Consider the following 27,894-nt stretch of genomic DNA (forward strand, 5'->3'; position numbering starts at 1 on the left):
GAGTTTGTTTTTTAAGTAGGTAGATAGATTAGATTTCGTTATTTATACAATAAATAGAAATAACTAGTATAGATATCTTTACACTTTAGTACCTTTGTCACGGTAAGCCATATGTCAATTTTATACAAAAGGTCAAACAAGAAGTGACAGCGACAATGTAATAAAGTGTAAAGATATAACTATTTGACCTCGACAGTAAAAATATTTGTGTTCATTTGAAATCGCCGACTTTATCTTTGGCCTGACTTCGCGTACGTTTATTTGTTTGAGGAAGGAGCAGGAAACGTAAAAGTTCCCTCATGATGTTATCCTTAATCGAAAAGTTGAAGGTACATAATTTCCAACGTGAGGCCACAAACTTTGTCTTCTAGATTTGAAAACAAATTCGTTCTCCGGTCTAATTGAAGTAACATAAAATGAAAACTGAAAATTATCAATGGAAATATGCAAAATATTAAAAGTCGGCGCCTTTTCATGTACGACGTCAAAATAATAACAACTCAAATAATAAATTTAAAGTTGTAGAAACAGGTCAATTTCTAAAAAAAACAATTAGGGGGCAGTATACATAGAAAGTTATAAATAAATATCGGACTCTTTGCCTAAGAGGGATTGGCCATGGGGGAAGTAGCTATAAACTCAAACGGGTCGTGAGAGACGAATCACGTTTTAAGCGTTCAATGGAATCCTAACATGATTTTATGAATTGTTTGGTCTTGGAGGAGTAGGTAGTCTAAAATATTTTTATAAAATTAAATTTAATATAACTAGCTATTGCCCGCAGTTTCGTCCACCAGATGTTCGTTATCGCGCACTCAGGAACTGGGCGTTTTTCCGGGTTAAAAAATCACGTCGATCCGTCGCTCCGTTTCGACGTCAAAGACGGACAACATATAAATACAAACAACACACGCACACTTTCGCATTTATATATTAGTATGGATTGTGAACTAACTTATGTACAGTGCACGAGTACAGGTACCTACGTACCATAACTATACAACTTTGCTGTTTTAAATATATTCTCCTTTAAATATTCTGTTATTTACATATAAGTACATTATTCTTTACATGCAAGTAGATTAGTTAAACACGTCGATAGAAACTCCACAACCTATTTCCTGGCATCAGAATGCTTCTATACTATTACTCGCATGCGATGAGAGTACTTCCCTAGTGGATCATGGACACAAAGCCCGTAGGCTGTAGGATACATCTACGTATGCTGCCGCGGAGAAACGACCTGAAAATGTAACCGACAAGCATCTGGCAAGAGCTGCAATGCAAGTCCAAAATCTAATAACTAATGCATCGTGTTTCTCAAGAACGTGATGGGTGCGGTAAAGCTATCTTGGGATACCTTCTTGCAATATTGGTATTGCATAATACCTGCACTGAGTAACGCTAACCCGTCTTAAATTAAACGTCAATAAGCCCTCGGAGTAACGTTCGTAACTGCACTCAAACTTCGACAGGATTGAAGAAGACGGGACAAAGACAAAATGTCAGGCAAATTTTGCGAAAGGGTAACTCAGATTGAGTGAAACATCTTAAAAGCCTCTTTAAGTTTTCCGTTTAATCGATCCTTTATTTGGTACTTACTTAATAATAAGTTGCTTAAACAACAATCCTTATTCATTTTCCTCGTCAATATTATATGTAAGTAAATGCGATCCTCTTTCGATTAAAATCGGCTAGATTTGCTTAAATACCTGAAAGGGTGTTTATGCCACGTAGAGACAAATTTCAGTGGTAAATATAAAATATCGAAGCAGCATAAAAAAACTGTACATTATACATTAAAACATTATAATAACGATAAATCGCGGACAGGAAAATGTACGAAGTAAAATTTTGTGTACTAAAATCATTGTTATTTTTACAACGGTTCAAGTTGGCATTTCCGGTATAAACAGAATATTTGAAGCAGCAAAATACTCTGAAATGAAATACCTCTGCGCCACTGAGACATATTTAGATTTTTTGGCGGATTTTAAGTATTACCAGTATTACTCAAAAGGGGACAGCTCAAATCCGACATCCATCATGTTTAGCGGAGCTCCCCCTGGACTTGTAATGTTGGCCGCCCCACCTCAGCCCGTTAGCGATTTACAAGTTTCCCTTTATATGAGAGTAGGTAAGTTTCATGGCCCTACATATCTTTCTTGATTACAACGTATTTTTCCGGGAAACTTATATTACGACAATCAGGAAAAAGTAGCCAAGTGATTTTGTTACTTTTTTAGTTACGTTTCTCCTTGAAAATAATCGTCAAGAGTTTTGTTTGTTATATTCGTGATTGAGATTGAAGAAAGTTTGTCGGTGCCAGAAAGATTTAGGCGAACGTAATTGTATTCCGAAACAGAGTATGAGTGACGTGCCTTCTGAAACCCTATATTCTAATGTAAATGTGAATAGTTATTTTTTTTCTGTAATCTTATTTTTTTAATAACGTGTTTTTGTGAGTATGAGTACTTTCTTATATTTGGTTAATACGAATACTTTCATGTAATTTATTTCGACTTCGTAATTTGAAGCCAATATAGCATACACAACTCAGCTGGGCAATTGGCATTGGTCTAAAAAAAAACAATGTTTATTTTTATATATTTTTTTCATAAAATAGGCGAATTTAAGTCACCTATTTGAAGGATTTTGGTTTTAGTTGCGTTTTAAATTTATTGCCCTATTTAGAAGTTACCGGAATTTTAGCTAAACATAGATGCCATGGCGTTAAAAACTACGTTTATCTTTGCCCGTCACAATTATTTAATAAAAAGTAGTATCTTCTGTCACCTGGCAGTGTTAGGATTAGGCGGTTTAGTTATATAACGTTTATTTACGATTAAAGTCAAACAAAGGTCAAAAGTTATTTTGCAAATATACACACGATTAATTAGTATTTTTTTACTAAAATATTATAAAATGATTTAATAAACCTATTCCTCGAAATGGTTTTGGACCACATTGTAAAAAAGTGATCAATGCCAATTGTACCTACTGTCCCGCGTGTACCTACATATTTACTACGTGTAGGAGAGAGTATTTAAAAGTTAATTCGGCCTTGCCAGCCATATCAGAGCCCATAACAATTAGGCGTCATTTATGGAATAGTTTTTTTAGAGTAGGTCGTCATCTAAACCGATGAAGAGAACTACATAATTTTATCGATTGAGTAAATATTATAAGTTAACCGACCTGTATGTGAAAATAAAAAAAAAATTAACTGTTTTTGACATTTTTATTTGTGAAATTTAAAAACCAATAAGTGGGATTAAATAAATAAATGTCATGGGACACTTGACACCAATTGACCTAGTTCCAAACTAAGCAAAGCTTGTACTATGGACACTAGGTAACGGATAAACATACGTTTATTGATAAATACATACTAAAATACATACATATCAAACATTCAAGACCCGAGAACAAACATTCGTATTATTCATACAAATATCTGCCCCGGCCGGGAATCGAACCCGGGACCTCAAGCTTCATAGTCAGGTTGTCTAACCACTTGGCCACCCGGCCGTCATTAAAACTGTTTTTTCTTTAAGCTATTTTAAACAGGTTGCAAAGAGTTATTATAACGTGCAACAATAGATTTTGTGGGTTGTTTAGTCGACCAATAAGTATTTTTCACCTCAGCACCTCAAACAGGCAGGTTTTGCTAGGAGAAATCAGTGAGCAAAATCGCATTTTGCTCACTCCGTGAGACAAAGTAACTTTTTTTTTAATGCTGTGGACAGTGTTGGGTCTATTCACTGAATTCCAAATATTTGAACTTCACTTTGATCTGTCATTTTCATTTCAACACGAAAAAAGTGAGAGATAGGATTAAATGTGAATTCCGTATACTACCTCTACAGTTGGAATAAATATTTGTCAAATTGAATGAATTGTAAAAAATCTATTTATGTTTATGTAATAGAAATCTTAATAAAATCATATTTAAAGGTAACCTATAACTAAACTAAAACATTTATAATAAATTATACGTTTACTGTTCAAACTTTTTAATGACACAAAGATGAGGCTTTTTGCAGTATTAAAAACCGGCCAAGAGCGTGTCGGACACGCCCAAAATAGGGTTCCGTAGCCATTACGAAAAAAATAAGTAATATTTTTCTAAGGATTTCGTAATTCTATAAGGAATCTTCCAAGTTTAGGTATATTTAATACCTCAGACTGCTATTTACTCATAAACTACTAATAATTCTCAAGCAATTTTAGCCAATATAGTCTTCCTTGAAAGTTTGATACACTTACTATCATTCTCGATTTTTTCAAAATTTTTCACCCACCGGTTTAGATTTTTTAAAGGACGCTCGATTTTAATGAAAATTTGCACTTTAAACTTGAATATTTCGCAAACAAATCACTGAATCGAAAAATTTTCTTTGCAAAATGGTTTTAAAGGAGCAATCTAACGATACCCCACACTATAGGGTTGGATGAGAAAAAAAAAATCATCCCCACTTTACGTCTATGGGTGGTACCATAATTTTTTTTTTTTTTTAATTTTTTACCATACTATTTTGTCGGTATAGTTTACATATATATCTGTGTAAAATTACACCTTTCTAGCATTGATAGTCCCTGAGCAAAGCCGCGGTCGGACAGACAGACAGACAGACATGGCGAAACTATAAGGGTTCTTTTTTTGCCATTTTGACTCCGAAACCCTAAAAATAAGTATGAAATATTTTACAAGTAGCTAAGTTCAAATGACAATCCCTGTGTTTGAATCCCTTGCTGCTCTCAGGATTCTAACAAAATCATTGACTCGCAACAAAAAACAACTTTGCTCTCTTGTTGCACAAATAACTATTGTATGACATATTAAAGGACATATTCTACATCAGGGTATAATAATAAGACTGATTGTCACATTGACTTGATGGTTTAAACCATACAATTATCAATAAACTTGCGTGGCAAAGTATAGGTATTCTCTTGGTTGATTAAACTTATCCTAATTAAGTATTTTAAAGATTATTTCCCTGTAAGTACAATTAAAACCATAATCAAATTAATGCATGTTTGCCAAATAAAATGTCGGCTCTTATCAAAAAGTCATCATCTCGGTCAATATACCTACTATACACACGTACGACCTACTGCAGGGCACAAGTCTGCTCTTAGGCTGAGAGAGCTTGGGCCGTTGTTCTCACGCAGGCCCTGGGCGGATCGGGAACTTCACCCAAAACATTGAATTACTTCGCAGATATGTGCAGGTTTCCTCATAATCCTTCGCCATAAATGGAAAATTTCAAATGTTGCTGATAAGTTCAGAAGAACGCAAAACTTCGAGCCCGGGCTCTAATCCATATCCCTTTGCTTGAAAGGCCATAGGTTAAACCACTTAGCTACCAGGACTTTCTTATTAAAAAGTATTATAATGTATAATACAAATGTCTGTCCTCACGGAAAATTACTATCACTCTATTGGTTTTACGGTATCTACATATGCCTATTCAAAACTTGAGTCTTTCTCTACATACTATTATTTCGAAAACCACTTTAACATTTAACTGCAAATCCGATCGGTATCATGAGTTCTCTAAAGAGATAATACTTTATCATCTCGAACTTCTAAAGCTGAAGTTTAAAAACATTCTCGCTTTTAGTTTCTTAAAAGCTATCGCTGATAAAGATTTCGCTCGTGCGGCTAGAATGCTCGTCGGTTCATCCATTATGGATGCTTATCTTAATATTCAGCCCTATTTGCAGCGTTACTTTCCCTACCCTCTAATAAAAGTCTGCAAGGTTTCAGAAATATTTACCAAATAGAAATTCGATAAAAAAAACGGGCCAAGAGCGTGTCGGATACGCCCGAAATAGGGTTCCGTTGCCATTATTGAAAAATTAAGTAATATTTTTCTAAGGATTTCGTATTTTGTATGGAATATTCCAAGTTTAGGCATATTTTATACCTTAGGCTGCTATTTACTCTTAAACTACTAATAATTCTCAAGTAAACTTAATCGTTATAATTTTCCTTGTAAGTTTGATATAATCACTACCATCCTGAATTTTTTCAAATTTTTCCACCCACCGGTTTAAATATTAAATATTATATGATATTAGAGGGGGGGACGCCCGATTTTAATGAAAATTTGCAATTTAAATTTGAATATTTTGCGAACAAATCACTTAAGTAATCAAAAAATCGTTTTAGCAACCCCGTTATGGTTTTATAAGACCTATCCAAAAATACCCCACACTACAAGGTTGGATGAGAAAAAAAACACGTCCACTCTACGTCTATGAGAGGTAATGTAAAAAAATATTTTTTGATTTTTTTATTATACTATTTTGACGGCATATTTTACATATGTATTCATGCAAAATAACAGCTTTCTAGCATTGATAGTCCCTGAGCAAAGCCGCGGACGGACAGACAGACAGACATGGCGAAACTATAAGGGTTCCGTTATTGCCATTTTAGCTACGGAACCCTAAAAAAAGACGATTTTTCAAGTTTTGTCTTATAAATAATGGCACAAGAAATCAAAAAACCCGACTGCCTTAAAAAATACTAAAAAGAATCATGGCACTCTTAATTACATTGATATTCTTCTAAGTAATTTATATATTTAAATAAAATCTTGCGTATTGGACGATTACGGTTAATTTTAAAATTAGTGCTTTTGTTTCAGATTACTCACAAATAATTGGATGTTTATAAAATACAAATATTATTTTATTGCCATGCTATTTTGTTATGAAGATTAACGTTTCTATCTATCTATAAGGTAAAGTCATTCACGATGACGCGTGCCGTGATTCTTATTACAATGTCATTAATGTCTAATTTTGACAAAATCACGCATCTTCGTGGATGACACTAGATCTATCTAAATACATACATCGTATCCGTGGGAACATTAAACATTTATTAATCAAATTAAAAGAGTGTTGGTGACTGTATCTCCAAAAACCAAAACAAACGATTGGTAAAAATATAACTCGAATATATTATTATTCGTAATGTTGATTTGCATATGATACAAAAACATTTCTACATCGACACCATCAATATGTAAATGAGGTCCCACTCTCATTGGACCAATTTTATTCCGATGACAACAAATTTATTGTCCTACGAAGAACGATGCTCCGTTATTTATTGGATCGTTTCCTACCTATTAAAATTTTGCAGAATTATTTGCGTACATTATATATTGAATTCGTCTGAAGCCTCAGGGGCCAATCACAGTTGTTTGTGTCTGTAAAATAATTACATAGCCTCAAAATTTTTTGTTCATACTAACAAGGAAGGGTACCCAACTGTCCGACTCCGATTTGATTTATTTTGATATATGTTATAGAGTAGTCTAAAATAACGGACACGTATTTTTTTTAGCTGCCCAAACTCAACCTGTTTGGAGAAAATGTCCTTCAATTGACCAAACCTTCTAATTTCTGTTGAGAGATTTATTCAAGAAAATTGATAATTAATTACTGGTTTCGTTATATGTTGGAGAACATGAAAAAAGAATAGAGGCGTGTTTTGTCATTTCACCACAAACTCATATTTTATATAAAAAACACGTCAAAGGCACAATTACGTAAAGGGTAGCTTTTTGTAGAAGGCCTAGTAAGAAAAATAAGTTTTGGTTAAAAAGGTATAACGTAAAAGGTAGCTTTTTGTAGTAGCCCTAGTAAGAAAAATAAGTTTTGGTATTTTTTGTAAAACTTTTTTTACTTATTGTACTTCTTGTTGACTGTAGGTATTTCATCCAAACCACAAATTCGTACCAACTTTATTTGCTTATATATATCTGCTACAAACTACTACAGCTACAAACAAAGAAATAAAAAAACATAATTAACGCAAGTACTTGTTACATTAAGTAATTAGTATTAAAATATACATTTCATACAGCCCTTAACTTGCCTACAACTTATTTAACAGTATCCCACAAACACCCACGAAAAAAGACCTGCTTCTATTAAACTTTTGAAGGTGCGAATTCTTTGTCCCTATCCTCTTTCGTTCAAAAGTTAGATAGGACCCTCTGATACACGTACAACGTTGCCTATCAATAGGGACTGCTGTCCCTTCGGTCATATTTAGCACTCCATGTATATGTAAGTAAGTATAAAACAAATCGAATGCGGACGAATCTAAGTCAATTACTGTCTCGGTTTTCGGATTAAGATTTTAAACATGGGGCGGAATCAAAATGAAAAAAAAAATTCAATCACGCTTGATGGCCAAAGAAGGTATAAAACGACGCAGAAGTCCTAAAAAAAATTTGCATTGTATACAATCACTATATTTTCGTCGTCAGTGCATGGCCTTGTAAAATAAGTAAGCCAACAATGTGAAAAAAGCTGCATTTAAATTGTTTGCATTGTGTTTAAGAGAGCTTTTATTATCTAGTGTGAATGAAGAATACTTTTTTTTCATTAAGAAGGCACTAACGCCGACAACAGTTGTATGAAAACTATTTTCCGTAGATCTATTCGCACTTCGTCGTTACATTTAAGTATTCCTTGTTGTGGATATATCAGGTGGGCCTTTATCACAGAAATCTCAGCAGGTAAATATTTTATCATCCGCTGGCGCGTGCTATCACCGGCTGTATCTTCCCGGGGGATATTAGATTTCCCGCGACCGGCCGCCGGTACCTAGGCACTACACAACTATCTACTTTGTCTTCATTTGCTTTTTTGAGGGTAAACGCAAATTGGGTTTGCAACGCACTTCATCGACCCTTCCACTTTATAGGTGTGTAAATATCCAGGCAAAAATATATTGAGCTCTAGGTACAAATTCAGCGGGCGGCATGCCTATCGTTCTCAATAATAAATGAAAATACTTGCCTGACGGTATGTTACTGTAATGATATCTACGCGCGGAAAAACTACTTCTTTGTCTGAGTTTGCAAGAGCATTGTTTGAATTGAACTTTCTTTTATAGAAAAAAACTGGTTTTGCATTACATAAGGTGTAATCAAACCCACAGGAACTTTTCATCCCACCCTTACATATCTATAATAGAAAATGGTTTGCGAATTTGATCAATTTACATAAAGTTCTCAGAAAGTCGTGTTCAAATTGTAGAAAGTATCTTTGTTATCGAGTTGAAGTTAAACATCAGCGGTAGGTACCTGGATGAATAATAAAGAAAGGTTTAAATGAGTTGGAAGTCGGGAAGTCGTTGTCAAAGAACTTTCCTTGCCGAAGACGCACGTACTCAGTGTTCTTTCGTCACGAATTGCCGCTAACAATGCCTTTTGCAAAATAATTGAACAACGGTTTTTATTCACGTTGTGAAACAATGTCTTGAAATTTTACGGGTCTCGCAGGGGAGTCTTTAGCGGAATAATATGCCGCGTGAAATTAATACCTAATATTTTTACGACGCGTCGTAACGTTCCATGACACAACGTGTTTACCGCGGTATCTCTACGCACAGCGAGCGGCTGTTACAAGCCTCTCAAATTAGGGAGAATCGTACTCAACTAAATTAAGTGATTACTAAGAGTGCATAGCAGATTATATATAACCTCATAACTATAGCCCGGGAGGTCGTTACTGGGAGACTGTCACGGGGACAGTGCCGGGTTAGGGACGTGGCTAAAGCGAAGTCGTTGCCTTCTTAAATGTTGGTAGGTAATTACACATTCCATACAATTCATTTGGGTTGATTTAGTTTGTATGTATCAAAGAAATTCAATGGTTAGATAGCTAAAAGAATTCCATAGAGTTAATAAGTAGTTATAGTCAAGATTTAATTTATTGCATTTAGGTACTTAAGATATTATCACGAATTAGATTATAATTATTTAATTTGTACAACGATTTATATTTGAAATACGTAACTGTTAACGTAACTGCTATAACATTTACGTATTTAAAATACAAATCCTAAGATTTGACGGATATGTAATAGGATTAACATAAGCAAATTAATTTATTCCTGTGAGGGTATAATGAGAAGCAAGCAAGCGGGCCGTCACAGATCAGCGCGGCGGGGATTTTTGACTTACTGAAGAATAATATTTGGCAAATAAACAAGGCTTTTTCTTTCTTTGTGAGAATTTGTAGCAGTATTCTAGTATTTAACCGTCTCAAAAAAACCACTGTTTAACCACCACACACACTTCAAGGTCAGGCCTAATTCTAGCGGGAAATTGAGTTGTTCTTTGATGATGCAGAAATATTATACTGAAATTAAATTCATTTGTACTGGCTCTTCTTTTCAATTCAAGTGAAGTTATAAAAAAAGCTAAATATATGTTATTGTTTGTGTTGTTGGAGGTGGTAGGACCCTGTGCAAGGTCCACCCGGATTGCTACCACCATCTTGCTCGCTAATCCTGCCGTAAAGCAGCAGTGCTTGCATTGTTGTGTTTCGGCATAGAGAGTAAGACAGCCGGTGAAATTACTGACACATAAGGTATCCCATCTTAAGCCTCTAGGTTGGCAACGCGTCTGCAATACCCCTGGTGTTGCAGATGTTTATGGGCGGTGGTGATCTCTTACCATCAGGAGACCCATTTGCTCGTTTGCCATCAAGATGAATAAAAAAAAACTGAGATATGGGACGTGCTGAGTTGAATTTAAAAAGATGTTATTGTGCCTGCAGTGCAGTGGCGCCGCTATCTGTGAAGTATAATAATAGTAACACTGGAATCCATCCCTATCCCTAACCTGACTTGCGGGCACTGCGCCAAAGAGCCGCGGGAACGGCATAATTCCATTCCGAACCGAAAAATTATTGGTTTCAAGAGGAAAAATGTTACGTGTAAGTAATATTATAACATTATAAGTTAACCGTGCGGTTCCTGGGTTTAAAATAAGATGGGCTCATCTTTTCCTGTTGGTATCTAATATAAGGAATCTAATGTGAAATAAGGCAGCTACGCTCTTTAATGCCGACTACAATCTCCTGAAGTGGAAAGAGAAACCATGACACTATTTCACCAAGAAAATCTTTAATCGGCGACTAAGACCTCTTCAATATAATATTAAGGTGAACATCACTAAAAATTTAAGAGCCTAAACCATAAATCCAGGCCAAGTAAGTCCGACTGCCGCAGGCGCAGAGAGTGGGACGTAAGCACCCAGCATTAAAATGTCATAAAAATATCACGCAGATAATATGGATGTTGAAAAAGTCGACCAAATGCAATTCGGATTTGCGCGGGGAGAGTTCTGAACAAATCAACAAAAATTTTACTTTAAGTTTCTCCATTTATGGAAATAAAAAAATACATGTTACGGTTGTTAAATAGAAGTGGAAATCAGAGATTTTTGTATTTTTTTCCTTTAAATACTTTACTATGAAAAGAAACTTTTGGAAGGTTCTTTGCGTGGCCTGGAATTTTTAAAGTAATTAGCTTGCCCTGTTTGTTGTTGTTTTTGTTTGGGTAAAATCTTGCTAATTAATGTTAATTTTGATCTGCTTTCAGTATTTAAATTGTCTTGAAATTTGGTACAGATATGTACGTCGGATGACAAAGCGAGTACCTACAGTTTACGCAAAAAGTACCTACATATAAGGCAAAGTTAGCATAAAGTTTGCACAAAAAGATTTTCTTGCCAAAAAAAACTCTAGCAAAAAATGCTACATCAAAACAGACGGACAATCAAGGTGATCCTATAAGGTTTGAGTTATGAAACTTTAAAAATGGTCTTCGATATGAAGTTGTATAGTAATGTAAATTTACATGAAAATTGTTGCCGAGCGTAAATTATCTGTAACTTTCAGCACGGAAATACATCACGCATGACAAAGGAATATTTCCCAAAACCCGTTACACGTAATAATTTTCATAAAAGTGCAAATTTATTATCCAAACCGTAACAATACTTACCGCAGTGCGTGGCAACTTTTATGATAAATAAAGTGCAAACGAGTCGAGCGTTAATACATTGTCGCCGCAACTTTGTATTATACATATTTTTGACTAATGTTTGCAACCGCAGTGCTGCCCGACATGCGGTACATTCATTCCTGCTTATTGTTCACTCCCCTTTTACTATTTAAGCACGATACGTCCACTGGAGAGGAGAGATGAACTTTTTAATTTATTCCTAAGCAGCTAAGACCCTGTTTACATTGATCCAGTAAAATCGTCGCAGCAGCGATATAGTGCGGGGTCACAATCCTAACGAGTTACACGAGATCAATCGAGCACCGCAGTGTCATGCTACTGGAACAATTTTACTGGAATAATGTAAACTGGGCCTAATGATCATCATGCCAGGCTATATACCTACCCCACCCCACCGCTGCCGCCGCTGGGCACAAGCCTAGGGCTTCGGCCGTGCGTCGTTTTCATGCGAGCCGAGTGCGTATTGGGATTGGGAACTTCAAATGTCAGATATGTAGCGTCAAATTGTACATACTTAGCGAATGCACTTGATACTACTTTTTAGAGTTGTCTTCCTCCTCGTCCTCCTTGTGTCGTAATCCTCATTGTCGTGACCTCCATGAATCATTTTCTGGACAATCGCTCTCCATTTGGCACGATCTTCACCAGCGTGTATGGCTTCGTGGACGTTTGTACCCATGTTTTCGTGGATCTGATCTGTCCAGCGCATGAGGCTCCTTCCCCTTGATCGCTTGCCCTGAACCTTCCCTATCATTAAGTTTTTTCTAGGTTCTCGTTCTTTTCCTAGCTATTACAGTTGTCGTATAGTTAAAGGTATGACGAGTCAACTCCAATCGCGTGTTGGAGCTGACACACATACAACACTTTTTTTGTGGTATACGCGTGTACACCTTTGTTTTCGGTATTTCTTTTATCAAAGGAAAAAGGAAGGAAGGTTGTCCTCTTGTTAGACAAAAACATCTTCCTGAAGCTTTCAAAAATGATCCGCATGCAAATTTCAGGGAAAATTGTTAGCTTTTCTCTAAGAATCCAATCATAACTTTTGACTAGAATAGTATCTACACCAGTACAAAATTAAAACGCACCCGATTGAGTAAATTGAATAACTTTGTCACAAAAAAGAGTGCGATAGTTAGATGTACTAAAGACTTAAAATATTGCCCCTATTATATGTATGTACGTAGATACGTACCTAACAGATGAGACATAGTCGTTTAATCTCAGCGCCCGCTCTAGTAGTTCTGTTAGTCACAGGGCGCCGGTCTCAACCCTCGGAGAGCCGTTACTGCTTAATGAGATGCCAAGTTAAGCAACGCACCGTGGGAGGCGTTTGTAAGTACGCGCTATTTACACTGACTCGGTAGTTGGGATGCGAGGGATGTTTAATGATAACACGCTCACCGGTTCTCCATGAAACCACTCTATTGTCCGTGAACTGCTATTTTTTTTATTAGATCCTAAAACCTGTCTTCCTTGATAAACCGAGATAGGTAAAACTTCACGATAAGGACTACGCCAATCATAAATACAACAAAAAAAATCCTAAATTAAATCTAATTATATTAAAATAATAAGGAATAACTATTCAAATCAGTAAAGATAAAAAAAAAACTAAAAAATTTGTTCGCGTAATGGTTTTAGGTACATGAAGCCGTTGGAGATTATGTCGCGCGCGAGCGTGGGAGGAATGGCGGTACTTCATCAAGTAGGTTCGCGGACTCAATGAGGCCTTTGAAATCTTTGAAAGCTTTCTCAAATAACGGCCGTAATCACTGAATGGCGTTACGTTATATCCGAGAACGATTGCCGCGCACCCGCCACGTCGCTTGCTATTACAATAAAATGTCGACGGGAGATAAATATCTACCTTTATCTGAGCTCGTGTTTAGTCGCTTGAGCTTCGATGTTTATTTACTTTTAACCGGTGCGACGCAATCGGCGTTTTATTTAATTTCATACGAATAATGCTTTATTTATTGCGATAAAAAATGATGCCGGTTTTATTAGATATTACTTATCCGTTATGATATTTTTAAACGACTGATATATTATTACTATGAAACATGAAAAGAAAAATTCATCAATTTGGAACAGCTTCTATGCGGCTCATCGTATTCTTTGTTATTAGTTAGGTTTGAATTTCTTCAGATTTTAAAACACTTCTTATTTAGGTTTTAATTGATCTATTTTTTTTTATTTATTTATATAATATATTAGATTTCTACATGCTTTTAATTTTTTTAACCACTATTAAAAACCTTAGCTGTTTTATGCAATATTTGGCGAGATCGCGCGGTTTGGTCCGCGCTTACAATAAAAATGTCTGCACTGTTTGCAGTTCTTACGTCTTGCATAATACCTACGATAACACGAGTTGTTAAAAAATCTAATTCTAACATTATTTAAACCATGTACTGAGCTATTACAAAATATTTTTCAAGTAATTTTCAATACATACGTTTCTCATTCGACCAACCATCTCCATCTCGCAACCCATAAATTTACATGCCACAGGACGAAATATTTGAAGGCAGGAAGTATGCAAACGTAAAAATAAAATGTGGAGATATCTCGACACGACAGTAACTTACACGTGAAATGGGACGTCGATATTTTCCGACGCGCCGCCTGGCTGAAGGTGCAAATTGTTCTTTAATAAAAATCTTGTTTAACGTTATGCACGCTTATCTCATCGCTGACAAAAAATAATGACGCAAGGGTATCTCTAGAAAACTAAATCAGAACATACAAAACCATACGCTTGGTATCGTCAACACACAATGGAGCATGGGTTACAAAGATAGGTAGATACATTAAATCGGGCGTAGGGAGATACGGACCGTAGTCAAAAGATAGATATCAAACCCTCAACATTAAAATTCCATCGAACCAGGCAATAGGTAGGTTAGATATTGGCTGTCCCACAATTTAATTGGAATTGTTTGTGCCATAGAAATTATTTCAGTCCTTGCACGGAAAAAGTTTTGGTTTTACGCTCACGTTTTGAAAGCAAAGGCAATAAGAATTGAAATAAAAACTGTGAAATCGAAAAAGTTACCGAGCTTCAGCCAAGTTCTTTAGGTAGCAGTACTGCAATAAAGAAAAAAAATGCTTTCATAAAACAAAACTGTAACACATAAAATGAAGAAGATTACTTCCGGCTTTATTTTGATTGTCCTGCCGTATCCAGTCCAGTATTTTAAACATGTCCTCCGAAGCATTTGTTGGAAGTTTCGGAGAATTACTGTTCCCTTGATACACATTACGTAGATGTTGGATTGGTCTGTTACGAGTAACGAATTCAATAGACATTGTTATCCAGTCATTTCAAAAAAGCTTATGTGCTATTTTTGGATATAGGACCACATTAAACGATCTATGTTGTACCTACATGCGATAATATAAATGGATTAATTTGGAAATAAGTACTACCTACTCAGTAGCTATCTCATTCTTGTTTTTACTATATCGAAACATGATCATGACATGACAAAACCGCTGAATCAGTATAACTAAGAATAATTTAGCTACTTTATAGTAAAAAACAACCATGCGGTTGGTTTTCACTCTCACTTTTTACAATATCGGAAACCTAAAAATGTGCTCTATCATTGTCCTAACTACCCGTTATACTCAGAATAAGCATGAAATTATGTAGATCACAACATAAAGATTTTAAGTTTATTTAAGTGTGAGTTTTACTGCCGAAAGACTTAATAAACGAAAGTAGTAGGTCATGAAACGGCTGAGCACTACCTGCTCGCCCCGCAGGTTCGTCTGCGCTACAAGAGCCATCTTACCTTATGTTCACAATTTACTAAAGCACCTTATCACCTAAGGTAATTTGTTAGTTCAACAGAGGGTCTATTGATGTAATCGAATCTAGGTAAATTTCACTCGGTCTTAAATGCAATTGAACGTAGTGAACATTTCTAGACTTTGTTTTTGGCACCCAATTTGTGAATAATTTTGAGCGATTGTGTTTGGGTTTTCTAATAGACATATAATATGAGCTATATGCTTACTACCACACAATTCCCTTTATTTCCATAAGATGTTTAGCGTACCAGAGCTTAATAAAATGATTAACTAATCCGATAATAACCTAATCCGCTTTCCCAATTTGACGGGTTTCAAACAAATTGTTGTTGCGGATAAATTGATTCGATAATTTTGTTACAATATAGCTTTTAAATCAAATGAATAGGGCTTTAAGTACAATATAATACTGTGTTCCGCAAACTAATTAGGTAGGTATATTATTTCGGCTGATTGACATTTAGATACCGTTGCTGAAAGCGAGGCGATTATTACAATTAGGATTAAACATATAAGTTTTGTATCAACGTTTACAAATTATAATTGTTTTTTTTTTCCATACTTGCTTATTCCGCTAAGAAAAATTATATAGTGAGATAAGAGTGGAAACAGAAGCAAAGATAATAATGAATTTGGAAAAAACAGGCAAGTTCTTTCTATTTGGGTGATTTATGATATCTGATTTGTAACACATAGGAGGAGACAGCGCGGCGTCTCGCGAGAATATAGCTGCGGGCTCTGGACAAGAAACTTACAAAATATTCCCTTTTCTAACTCTCTTGGAACATTTCTGTAAACTTAAGTGTCCTACGAAAACTGGGTCGCATGCCCGAGGCGTCGAGGCGATTCATGTCTATTTAAATTCCAAATGCGGCGCGCAAGTGCAACCAAGGTATGGGTTCGCACTGCACCCCGTATGCATCCGATGTAGGTCAGTCTCAGTCCACACAGCAGAGGCTGGGACGGCCGGTCGCGCGACACTTACGACGTCGATGAGCTGGCTGAGCTTGAGTTTGATGCAGACGCGGAGGACGTCGGTGGTGTTTACGACGGGCCGCACCAGCTTGTTGTAGTTGGACAGCAGGTCGTCGTAGAGCCGCTTGGCGTCCGGGTTGCCGGCGGAGGCGGCGCGCGCGAGGCAGCAGGCCGCCAGCCACCATACGAGCGCGGCCATCAGCTCTCCGGCTCGGGCATCGTTACGTAAGGCGGGAGCTTCGGCGGGCGGCCCGGGCGCGGCGCGGCACAGCACTGCCGCGCGCGCCCCGCCCCCGCCCCCGCCCGCCCGCGCAGCCCGAGCCCGGCAACCCCGCCAAAGAATCATCGCGCGACGCGACACTCTTTTGTATATTAGCTCGTAGCTGGTGTTCGGCTTAATTACGGCCCGAGAAAAACGAAACGGCTCGTTAGGATTAACAAAACTGATTCCGTTAATTATTCTCAAGAATTCACCTCTAAGGTAGAGAATGGTTTGTTTATTCCGTAAACACAAACAAGAGCGATGTGGTGAAAACCGGCAACTGCCCCTTCGAGTCAAAGTACTTCAGGTTACCCGAGCCTCAAATTATCAAACTTTGAATGAGAAAGGTAATCCAATCGTTGTTTCTTAATATCGGGTGTTCATTATTTCTTATTCCGATCGAATTTTAATTAGTTGGCTTCGAACAAAATTAACAAGGAGAGGGGTTTTTGCTTGAAGACCGATAACTGTCGCACTGACTTAGCTGTCTTGCAGTTTGAGAATACTTACCTATTTCATTTCAGTTCAAAAAATATCAATCCTCCAGGGTTTCACCATACTACGGTAACGTACGTACTACTCCACCACGTCTCGTGTGCTCTCGTTACAATTAAGTCATCCAGCAATGTGTGTTCTCTCTCTCTCTCTCTCTCTCTCTCTCGTGTGTGTGTGTGTGTGTGTGTGTGTGTGTGTGTGTGTGTGTGTGTGTGTGTGTGAGTGTGTGTGTTTTCTATTTTTGTTTCAATTACTTTTCAAGTCTATAATGCTCCAGATTCCGCCCTGACCGCTCTGTTTTTTGGCTACTCCAAGACGCTAGGACAAGATTCAACACAAATTCATTACAATTTATTGTCGTTAAAAAGCAAACATACAATAACAAATGGAAACATTTAAGCACAAACGTCATTAATTCATTTTTAACGCGCCAAGAACATTGTTTTTTTTTTTTTTTTATTCAACTGTATGCACGAGCAAGTGGGTCTCCTGATGGTAAGAGATCACCACCCCCCATAAACATCTGCAACACCAGGGGTATTGCAGATGCGTTGCCAACCTAGAGGCCTAAGATGGGATACCTCAAGTGCCAGTAATTTCACCGGCTGTCTTACTCTCCACGCCGAAACACACTGCTGCTTCACGGCAGGATTAGCGAGCAAGAATTAAAACAATGATTTTCAATATCTTGACAGGAACAAACGCAGCGAAACCCGTAGTTGTATTACGGCACAGATTGCGGCGAATAATATAAAATGAAATTTAATTTGTGTTACTCGCGAAGATTTTCCCTCAAAAATGTTAAATTCACAAAAAGCGAGCGTGACGGCAGATTACGGCGCGTTATGATAAACGCGGGTTCTGCGGCGCAAATGACGAGATACCGCCTCCAGGTGCAAGCTCTCCGACTCCAAATTGCTGCGTCACAATGACAAGTCTTAAATGAGACGAACTTTGCAATACCCTTCCATCCCTTTAGACTTGCTCTACAAAAAAAATACATATAATGACATCTGCCATTTACCTACCCTTAAAGACAATAATGTAATACGTTCCCTTACACTTTCCGTTTAAATTGGGTTCGCGGTGAAACCTTTTTATTCAGTATTCGCACGTAATATTTATCATTCCAACCGGGCTTAGAGGCCTTCACACGAGTTTTTACAGTGGCTTAACCTGCCGCGTCGTAAACCGTCTGCGGCGCGCGCGGCGCGTTAACATGCAAATGTTCCAATATCGGCCAGCGACGCGGCGTAGCGGGAGCTACGGCCGCTCGGCTACGGGCTACGAATTCGCTACGCCGCGTGCCCGGCGGGCGATAACACGTATTACCAAACACTTACACCAACAAAATTACAGCGAACGAACAACCCTTCAATGTTTTAGACACCTGGGGAATTTCAATTTATTCGATTTGAAAGCTTAAATCATCACAATGCATTTCAATCTGCATGAATTACAAATATAAGTACAGACTTTGTTCCGCTCTTGATCGTAACTTAAACTGACACCAAACAGTATGTACCTACGGCTACGGTTTTATGCTTTGTTATCTCTGTACTTACCGACGGCGTTATTTAAGATTCCCCTCGCGTCCACATGACAGCAGCTCAACAACATAGATCCAAATAATATGATTTACCTACTTACATGACTGCTGAGTCGGTTTTGAAACAGGATTAACGATACCAGCTCGTTATTCATTTTCGAGGAGAATAATAAAATAATGCTTTATCAGTTAATTTTGCGACCTTTTTCCTGTTCCGAAATGAAATATTTATATTGTGAAACAGATGGTCTCTTCAAATCTTTGAAGCTAAATTGAACGTTATGCCCTGTCACAAAGTCAGAGTCTGCATTTACGTAACGAATAAGTTCTCTGTAAATACCTATTTTCACCTTTTGTTTTGCAAGGAATAAGTAGTGTTCCATAATAATGTGGCAAAAAATCTTAGCCGTGCATGAACGGACGGACATACATGACGAAGCTGTAGGATAACGGAATTTAAAAAATGATGCAAGAATTTTAGTAACTGGGTCTCTCATTTCAAAGCACATTTATTAATTGAAAAGCTTCATTAAGTATTAAACGCAGTGGCATAGGGGGCTGTAGAGAGTCTCCTCGCGTGTAACTTGAAATGTCCATTATAATCTTGAGTCGTTGCGGGAAAAAGGGTCGTCACTCTGCGGGGACCCTCAATTCAGAATCTCCCGGACATAAATCAAAATTACAAGGGAAACATCTCAGAGCTCTTTATGCCTCTTAGTTACGTATGTACCGGAGAGGACAATGGTTTTAGTAAGTCAGTGCCCTAAAGAAACATTGAGCTTGGATGTTACAATGGAAGGGATTTTATCAAAGACTCGCATTTGCCAATGTCTCGCTCGCCCCTAAAATAATTTCATTTCTTACAGTTGTTCTTACCAGTTTTTTCACACCTCTTATTCAGAAAAGTAACTTTTCCTCCCTGACAAGAGGGATCAAAGTGCAACTTTTCTGTTCAAGGCTTTGTGTTTTTGTGTGGCAAGTGTTTTTTTGCGAATGCAATTTTTTGAATTTAATTATTGTAAAACCACGCCATTTTCTATGCTGGTTGCTCTTTAGTTATATTTAGTTTTTTTTTTCTTTAAATTTTCGTCCTACTCGGTGTATAAAGTTGTATGAGTCACTCGGGAGCAAAATTATTTTCATCTTGCGCGTTAACACTTGAATCCCTCATTACGCTCAGGATCTATTGTAGAATCCTCCGCTACATTCTAGATTCAATGTAGGTACCGCCCTCGCCGTAAATACATTATTTTGCTCCCTTGTGGCACAATAGTACATTATTTTGTGTCTTAATACTTCACAGTTCGGCATAAGAGCCAATACAGGGGGCTACAACCAAATTCGAAAATCAAAGTTCGTATCGTACCGTCCCTCTCACTCCCGTATTAAATAATATTTGCGTCCAGCAAAACGATACGAACGTCTTTATTTTCGAATTGCATAGTAGCATTAGTAGCCCCCCTGATCGTCACTTTTTTCGAGTCGTCTCAATATTTACTAAATCTAAATCTAAATTACTAAATCTAAATATTTACTAAAATTATATTTGATATAAATTTAAAATATTAAAATAACGATGTTTCATGATGAGTGGAAAGTTTTTATGGTGTAAAATTGGGTTATAGCTAAGTTTTAAAGATGTAAATAAAACGTTGGCTGACTTGAAACCTCTTTGGTCTGAAATTACGTAGCCAAATATACTTTTTAAAACTGTAGTCTGTAGTCATCCCTTGAGAAGAAAAACTATACGTAAATCTATGATTCCCGCGGTAAAAATTGAGGCCAATGTCCTTTAGTATACAGGCATGGAATAACATCATTGACGTGCAAGTGTGATGAAAATAACTATTTATTCTAAACTGTCACGTTATATTCATTTATTTTTATTATAAGCCGAAAAATACCGTCCTTTGCTTATCTATAAAGAGGTAACGTCGGATAATTAATTGAACGCGTGCTCCCCATGGACTCTCTCTCGCTCGTTCTTTTCTAATTTTGGCTAGTAACTAAAAGTTCGAAATATCGTTAATCGGTATTAATAATTTAATTAGTAGGTAATATTATATTTGATCTGTTTTATTATTTTTTATTCAAATTTCAAAATTCGTTGCGCTAAACGAAACAAATTAGAGGCTAAATTTTAAAAAATGTGAGGGGAAGGCGGCCGCGGGTTCCTGCGCAACTCATTTCACTAATCTGGATGCGGCTTTGGCAGAGAATTTCGTGGCTATTTTATTTACAAAATAAACTGGGAGCTTCATTGTTCGGCGCACTGCACGCGGCGCCGCCATCCACCGTCCGAATACTCGGTCGCTTTTTATTCGCCCATTAACTTTTCTTGAAAGCTCACCGCAGAATAGAAACCTCAACAAACAAATAACTGTTATTTTTACTGTGCAGTGCTGCAGTCGGGTAAAAAGTGGACAGGCGAGGCGTGATAAGCCTTTGTGTCTTTAATATTAGTCTTAATATTACGGAATCAGGACTGCCAGTGATGCCACAGCACGTTTCTTATTTGCTTTGTGTTTATCCAAGAGTTTACCCTTGCCTATTACTCGTTCTCCTTAATTAGTTTCCTTCATCCCACAGCTGCTTTGTATTCACCGTTATCACCTGAAAAAAGAGTCAAGTTGACAGACCGAGTCATTTATTCATTTAAGTACATTGTCGGTACAATATTAGAAGTAGATATTGGTTGCGGTCATCACAATATTCTGTGTGAAATATTGTAGTCATAAAGTCCTACAATGCAGCTGGAAACCGGTCGTTTATAATAATTAACCAACCTTATTCAACACTGATATTGAATATTCATAGCGCCACAGGTCCAGAATCAACATGTAATAAATCAAACAAACGATCCGAAATGGAATATCTTAATATTAATCATCTTATTAAAATAAAAGTCGTTTGTAGCTAAGACGTATTAAAATTATTGAATTGGCAATTATTTTTCTATTCTCGTCATTTAAAAAAGAATTCAATGGATTGCGTTGAATTTTTACGCGAATTTATCCAGAAATGTACCTGTGAAATAGCTTTACGTGCGCGGGTTATTCCAGCACTACCTACTAGTTAAAATCCCTGTAGTATTGCAACCGTATGCTTTGGTAGTAGATATTAGTGTAGTGAAGATGGCGGAGGTTATTTTCCGGATTCACTACGCCGATATTCCTCCAAATTCGATTATTATCTGCCGGGACGCGTGATTGAGTCACAAGCCAATTTTATACAGCCATCCTCGGCGCAAAGTCGAACTATAATGGCAACAGTAAATCAGATTTTGTTGTGATTGTTGCAAACATAGAAAAATATCTCGTTGAAATGGCTTGACGCTTGAAATAGAATCATTGTAAAGTTTAATAAGAAATCTTGAAACCCAGTTAAATAAACTTCAAGCTGAGCCCGCACCAACAGAAAGCTGCGAATGATAGTTATAAACGACCTCTTGGCAAGTTGGTAATCGCTTCATTTGCTCCGCTTAATGATATTCACACTACGTTAATGACCCTAATGCTACACTGTTAACTGTTCAATCGACTCCGACGGAAGCTTTTCCTAGTATGCCGACAATAATTAAATTTCCTGTTATCTATTTGAAACTTTAATAGGGTTCTTAAATTGGGTGTCAATTCTAATTTAAAGTAGTTAGTTGAACAAATTATAAAAGCATTATAATGCAACGAAGGAAAATTTATTTAAGAATATAAACTTATAGAAAATACAATGCTTACCTAAGAGCTAAATACTACTAAATAATAAATCTACTAGCTAACTTAAATTATATTTTTATATTATAAAAAAAGACCGCCTCGAATCGTTCCTGGCGCAAAGGTGCCCAACACGCTTGCCGCGTTCCCGCGTTGAACGGCGATAGATAGCCTTTGCATCAAGAACGACTCGGAGCGAGAGTCTAATCCCCATAGCATTATAATTATAACACGATAATAATACATTTGAAGATATTTGAAATAATGTACGCCTTTAGAAAATGTTTTAGTTTACTGATATTCGTTTATTTACGTTCGGGCATGTTAAAAAGAAAACAATTTGGACCTATACCTAGTATAACTATTTTCTCGTTACAGTAATCTGATTCATCGCCATATATCACGTGGAATCTTTTGTTTATCTCCAGCTCAGCCGCCATCGCCAAGAGGACGGAATAAACGCTGACTGGATTTCTGGCTATCATGCTACGTCGACGTTTCAGCGTTTGGTTGCACAAGTGTGGCTATAGATTACAACAAAGCTAAACACCTACAGTAGGTTTTTATTGATTATTATGTACCTACTCATATTGTGTTGTAAATTACTAGCTAGTTACATATGACAAGTAACGGAGTGTACAACCGTCTTCCAGACGATATTAGGAATGCAGCTTCCATCTCAATTTTTTAAAAGCCGACTCAAAAAGTGACTCCTAGAAAACGTATTTTACGAGTATAACTATAATAATGTCTTCGAGTTACCACTCGCACTATAAGTTTAATAATAGCATTTCGTAATATTAGTAATAATTTAATTAAAAAATATATTTATAACGATCTGTAACACCATTTCATTTCTAAGTATCCAGCCAACTTCTTTCAGATATCTTCCATGTAGAGACTTCCGAGCCCCTTCAGCTTTATTATATGTATATAAGGACCGAATTATACTAAAGCCAGTTTGGTATCGTAAACCAAAACTCATCGTTAATGGAAATGGAAAAGTTTCAGCCGATTTGTTAGCCGAACATAAATTATAACTTGAGAGGTTATTTACATGTGTGATGTGAAGGTTACCTACATCATTCATCTTATGGTAAAAGTTCCTGCCACTGACAGGGAGTAGTTTTACCTAAATTTTCATGAAAGATCGTTTGGTGTCATCATAGAATAAGATTCTTGTAAAACAAATAACAGAGGATCACGCGGGTTCGACGTCCAACATAAAAATTGTGGAAGCAAATAAAGTGTAAGCTCGTCTTTATGACAGTAGCATACAGTTTTATATTAAACGTTAAATAAGGCGGCAAAAACAGCGTCGGTTTTATTTCCTTCGAATTACGCCTTAATAGCCATAGCGGCCGTTATTGCTGAATATCTTTTCAGCAAATTATTCAATTTCTCTCGGTAACGAATTTTTTTCTTACACCCAATTTCGGACCTTCCCGCTGGGTTTATTGTTTGAATTCAAATGACTAACTGTGACTGCCTATTACATGAGGAAATTGGGATTTGAGGAAATTTTATTTAAATTAGGCGTCGGTAAATCAAAAACAATCGTGGAAGTTTTATTCAACGTAAATAATGAAAGAATCCTCAGGAGGTACGCGCTTAGTGGCTGGAAGTAGGGATTTCCAAGCTCATTACCATAATAAATATCATTGTTCCTTACTCGTTCTCTTTCCATCCGTTTTTCTGGTAACCGATGCCTGTTCATATTTTACATTCCATCTTTTTCACCTCTCCCACGACGTAGTGTTTGTTCAACATTGCGTTGCTTTAGTTTTACTTTGTAAAGTATTTCCGTGACATAGCAATATTCACAATGTTGTGTTGTGAGTGGTTTGAAGGCAATATTTCCCCAAATACATGCAAATTAGTTGTAAGAGTGCTTCCGGCGGTGCGATGGCAGTAGCAGCTATCGGCTGGAGTTGATTTGCGCCGACATTCCGCCCTGCCTCTCCATATCCTCTTGGTGAAACATTCAATATTCACGTCACTACCTGCTCTTTAATTTTGTGTTCAACTGGAGCGTGCTAGTGATTAATTTTCAGCTATCTTATGTCCGTCAGCGTAAACGGACATAAGATAACTGAAAAAATAATCACACCACACAAGCCAAAGTAAATACGCCAAATTTCTATTTAAGTTGCGTGTTTTTACGTGCCCTATATTGTATTATGCGTGTGTATGAGTGCTAAAATGTCTTTACTTGTACCAAGTCATATATTCAAGTGCAAAGATATCGACACGGTAAAATAAGTACACGACCTTAATGTTAAGCGCATAGAGTCGTGTATGTATACATATTTTTGTAACTTTGGCCGTGTTGATATCTTTGCACTTGACTGTATAACGTAGATTTACACAGTTGTTTCTACAACTCACTTCTGTGATGCCGTTTATTACACACGCATTATATTATATATATATCTGTGCTATTAGCTGCAGCATTAAATCTGCTAACGATTTTCAGGTGGTGCAAATGTTCTGATTCTGTTAAATAATAATACATGTTAACAGGAGAGCCGTATTTAGCGCCAGCCGCCGCCCTCGCTAGAAAGTTTCTAGAAAGCCGCGAAACTTTCCTACGGCTGGTAAGTACGTTTAAAATTCTTCCTAATTTCTACTAAGGATTGCTTTTAACGAGGAAACTTGTCAGACGTAAAGACGTATTTTGTAAACATTTATAAAATCTTTTTCATATTCCCTTGAAAGAATTCCCTCGCCTTTTCGTTTTGCCCTTACAGAAAAGTCCATCGATAAAAAAATTAAAAGCGGAAAAGTCGCACAAGAATTTTAATTTCACTGAAGTTCCATTTAGGTTTCGTCAGAGTGTTTCACGCTCCTCGTCTCTTTTCTATTTTTGTTTCAATTACTTATCTAGGCGAGTTTTTCAATAATAAAGTTGTGTTAATTTCATTGAGTGACTTAGGCGAATGCTTTCTTAGAAAGCGAAAATCGGAATAATTGTTTTCTGGATTTATTCCAAAAGAATTTTTTTCTAAATGGTTCAAATAGATAAATAAGAAAATCTTAAAGAATTAAAGTAATAAATATTATGACAAATTAAGATATTTCATTAAACAAATCACAAAAAAAAATTTAGTGATAAACCAAACGGCTAATGCAAAAAAACTTGCGAATGTGGCAGCCATTTCGCAGGGCACCACTCTCAAATTGACAAAAACGAGTGGAGAGCCCTCCAGATCTGCCCTGCGAGATTGCGTTCAGTTTATTGCTGTTACTTTACTACGAGTTCTCATTACTAACTCAATTATGGCTTAACATTCAGTATTCAATGGCTTTATTCGATTAGATAGTTAGACGATAAACCGTTCTTTCGGTTTTATGGAGATATGTAAAACGTCATGTAGTAATAACGCTGTATACTTTAATTGGTTTCACGTTACATAAAACAAGAGCATCTTCTTTCGTTAAATGGTTCGAGCAATAAAACAAAAGACGACAAATAAAGCATAATATGAACGTCACGTTAAAAAAGAATAATTGCAGTCGTTGTGAATTTAACAAAGTGAAATAAGTTTAAAGGAAATCCGTTTCAGAAGTGAGAGATGGCTGCGTCATCGTTCAGTTGCGGCGTCATGGTCTTTGTGGTTGCTCATGGCGCGTACCACTGGAACACGAACAGCTTATTACACTCAGTGACGAGGAAAATAGAGAATTGCATTTACCCCAATTAATACCTGGAAAACTTATTCCCCAATTCGTAAAAAGTTAGTTACGAATTACGAAAAAATTAAGTAATATTTTTCTAAGGATTTCGTATTTTGAACGGAATATTCCAAGTTTAGGTATATTTTATACCATAGGCTGCTATTTACTTTTAAACTACTAATAAAGTCTCAAGAAAACTAAACCGTTATAGTTTTCCTTGTAAATTTGATATACTTACTACCATCCTGAATTTTTTCAAATTTTTCCAGCCACCTGTTTAGATTTTAGAGGGGGGCGGGGGACGCTCGATTTTAATGAAAATTTGCACTTAAAAGTTAAATATTTTGCAAACATATCACTGAATTGAAAAATCGTTTTAGCAACCCCCTAATGATTTTAAAAGTTGAAAAGAGTTGAGGGAGTTGTGTAGTTCCCAATCCGCACTGGGTCCGCGTGGGAAATATGGCCCAAGCCCTCTTGTTCTTAGAGGAGGCCTGTGCCCAGCAGTGGGACGTATATAGGCTGGGATGATAAGTGATTTTAAAAGACCTATCCAACGATACCCCACACTACAAGTTAGGATGAAAAAAAAAAAACACCCCCACTTTTACGTCTATGGGAGGTACTGTAAAAATTGTTTTTTTTTTTAATTTTTTATTGTACCCTTTTGTCGGCATAGTTTACATATATATTCGTGCAAAATTACAGCTTTCTAGCATTGACAGTCTCTGAGCAAAGCCGCGGACGGACAGACAGACAGTCAGACAACAGACAGACATGGCGAAACTATAAGGGTTCCGTTTTTGCCATTTTGGCTACGGAACCCTAAAAATGAAAAAAGAGTCGCAGGACTTTTAAAATACGAGTATAAGTTGGTTAGTCTGCCTGGCCTTTGCGTGTGACCAACATGTGACCAAGTGACCAACACTGTAACGAAAAACTAAAAGTCAAGTTAACCGAAGTATCGTGCATTAACTATACGGTCGTTAGAACATAAGACATCTAAATACGTACCTAGCTGTGAGTTTACGTTAGGTTACCAGTTTTAGCTCAGTTTACTAAATGATTTAACGCTTAATGTATGATTCAATGTTCCACATGTTGTTAGATTTATTGTAGCGAATATTTTTCTAGCTAAAGGAATAATATATCAGGTACCTACTAGTCTTGTTATTTTCAGTTGTAAAGTTTGCTGGTCTATATTTCCTTATTTAGGAAAGTAAGCAAAGCTATACGTCAATTTAGTATCATGTTAGGGGACTTGTTGTTTCCCTTAGCAGTGAAAAGAAAGTAACTTTCTCGTTTTCCTTGTTGCTCTGTGCGTCGCTACTTTGTTTTCATGAATGAAGGATCAATGTGTCATCTCGCAAACGTTTTGCATTTTGCCAACCAAGCGGCGGTGTGTGTTTAGCATCAATTTCAGTAATCGTTTTAACTTGACGTTCCGAGATCTTACAGTTGTAATAATATTTATCGTACTTAGATAAGTAAGTATTAAGCTCAACTTTTTGAATTCTTTGCATGTTTTCAATGGTTGAGAGACCTAGAGATC

The 27,894-nt window shown here is 36.8% G+C and overlaps 1 protein-coding gene across 3 annotated transcripts in view; it reads right to left on the reverse strand.

Moving 5' to 3' along the window:
- The window catches only part of LOC141427485 (acetylcholine receptor subunit alpha-like), a 113,326-nt gene extending 96,418 nt beyond the window's left edge, over positions 1-16,908 (reverse strand). For all 3 annotated transcript variants that reach the window (XM_074086990.1, XM_074086989.1, XM_074086988.1), the window contains exon 1: positions 16,659-16,908. In XM_074086990.1, the coding sequence (XP_073943091.1) occupies positions 16,659-16,833 (175 nt within the window). In that variant the 5' untranslated portion in view covers positions 16,834-16,908. The remainder of the gene's footprint in view (positions 1-16,658) is intronic.
- Between the last annotated feature and the right edge of the window lie 10,986 nt (positions 16,909-27,894).

This window comes from Choristoneura fumiferana, chromosome 4 (genome assembly GCF_025370935.1).
Source record: "Choristoneura fumiferana chromosome 4, NRCan_CFum_1, whole genome shotgun sequence".
Classification (NCBI taxonomy): domain Eukaryota; kingdom Metazoa; phylum Arthropoda; class Insecta; order Lepidoptera; family Tortricidae; genus Choristoneura; species Choristoneura fumiferana.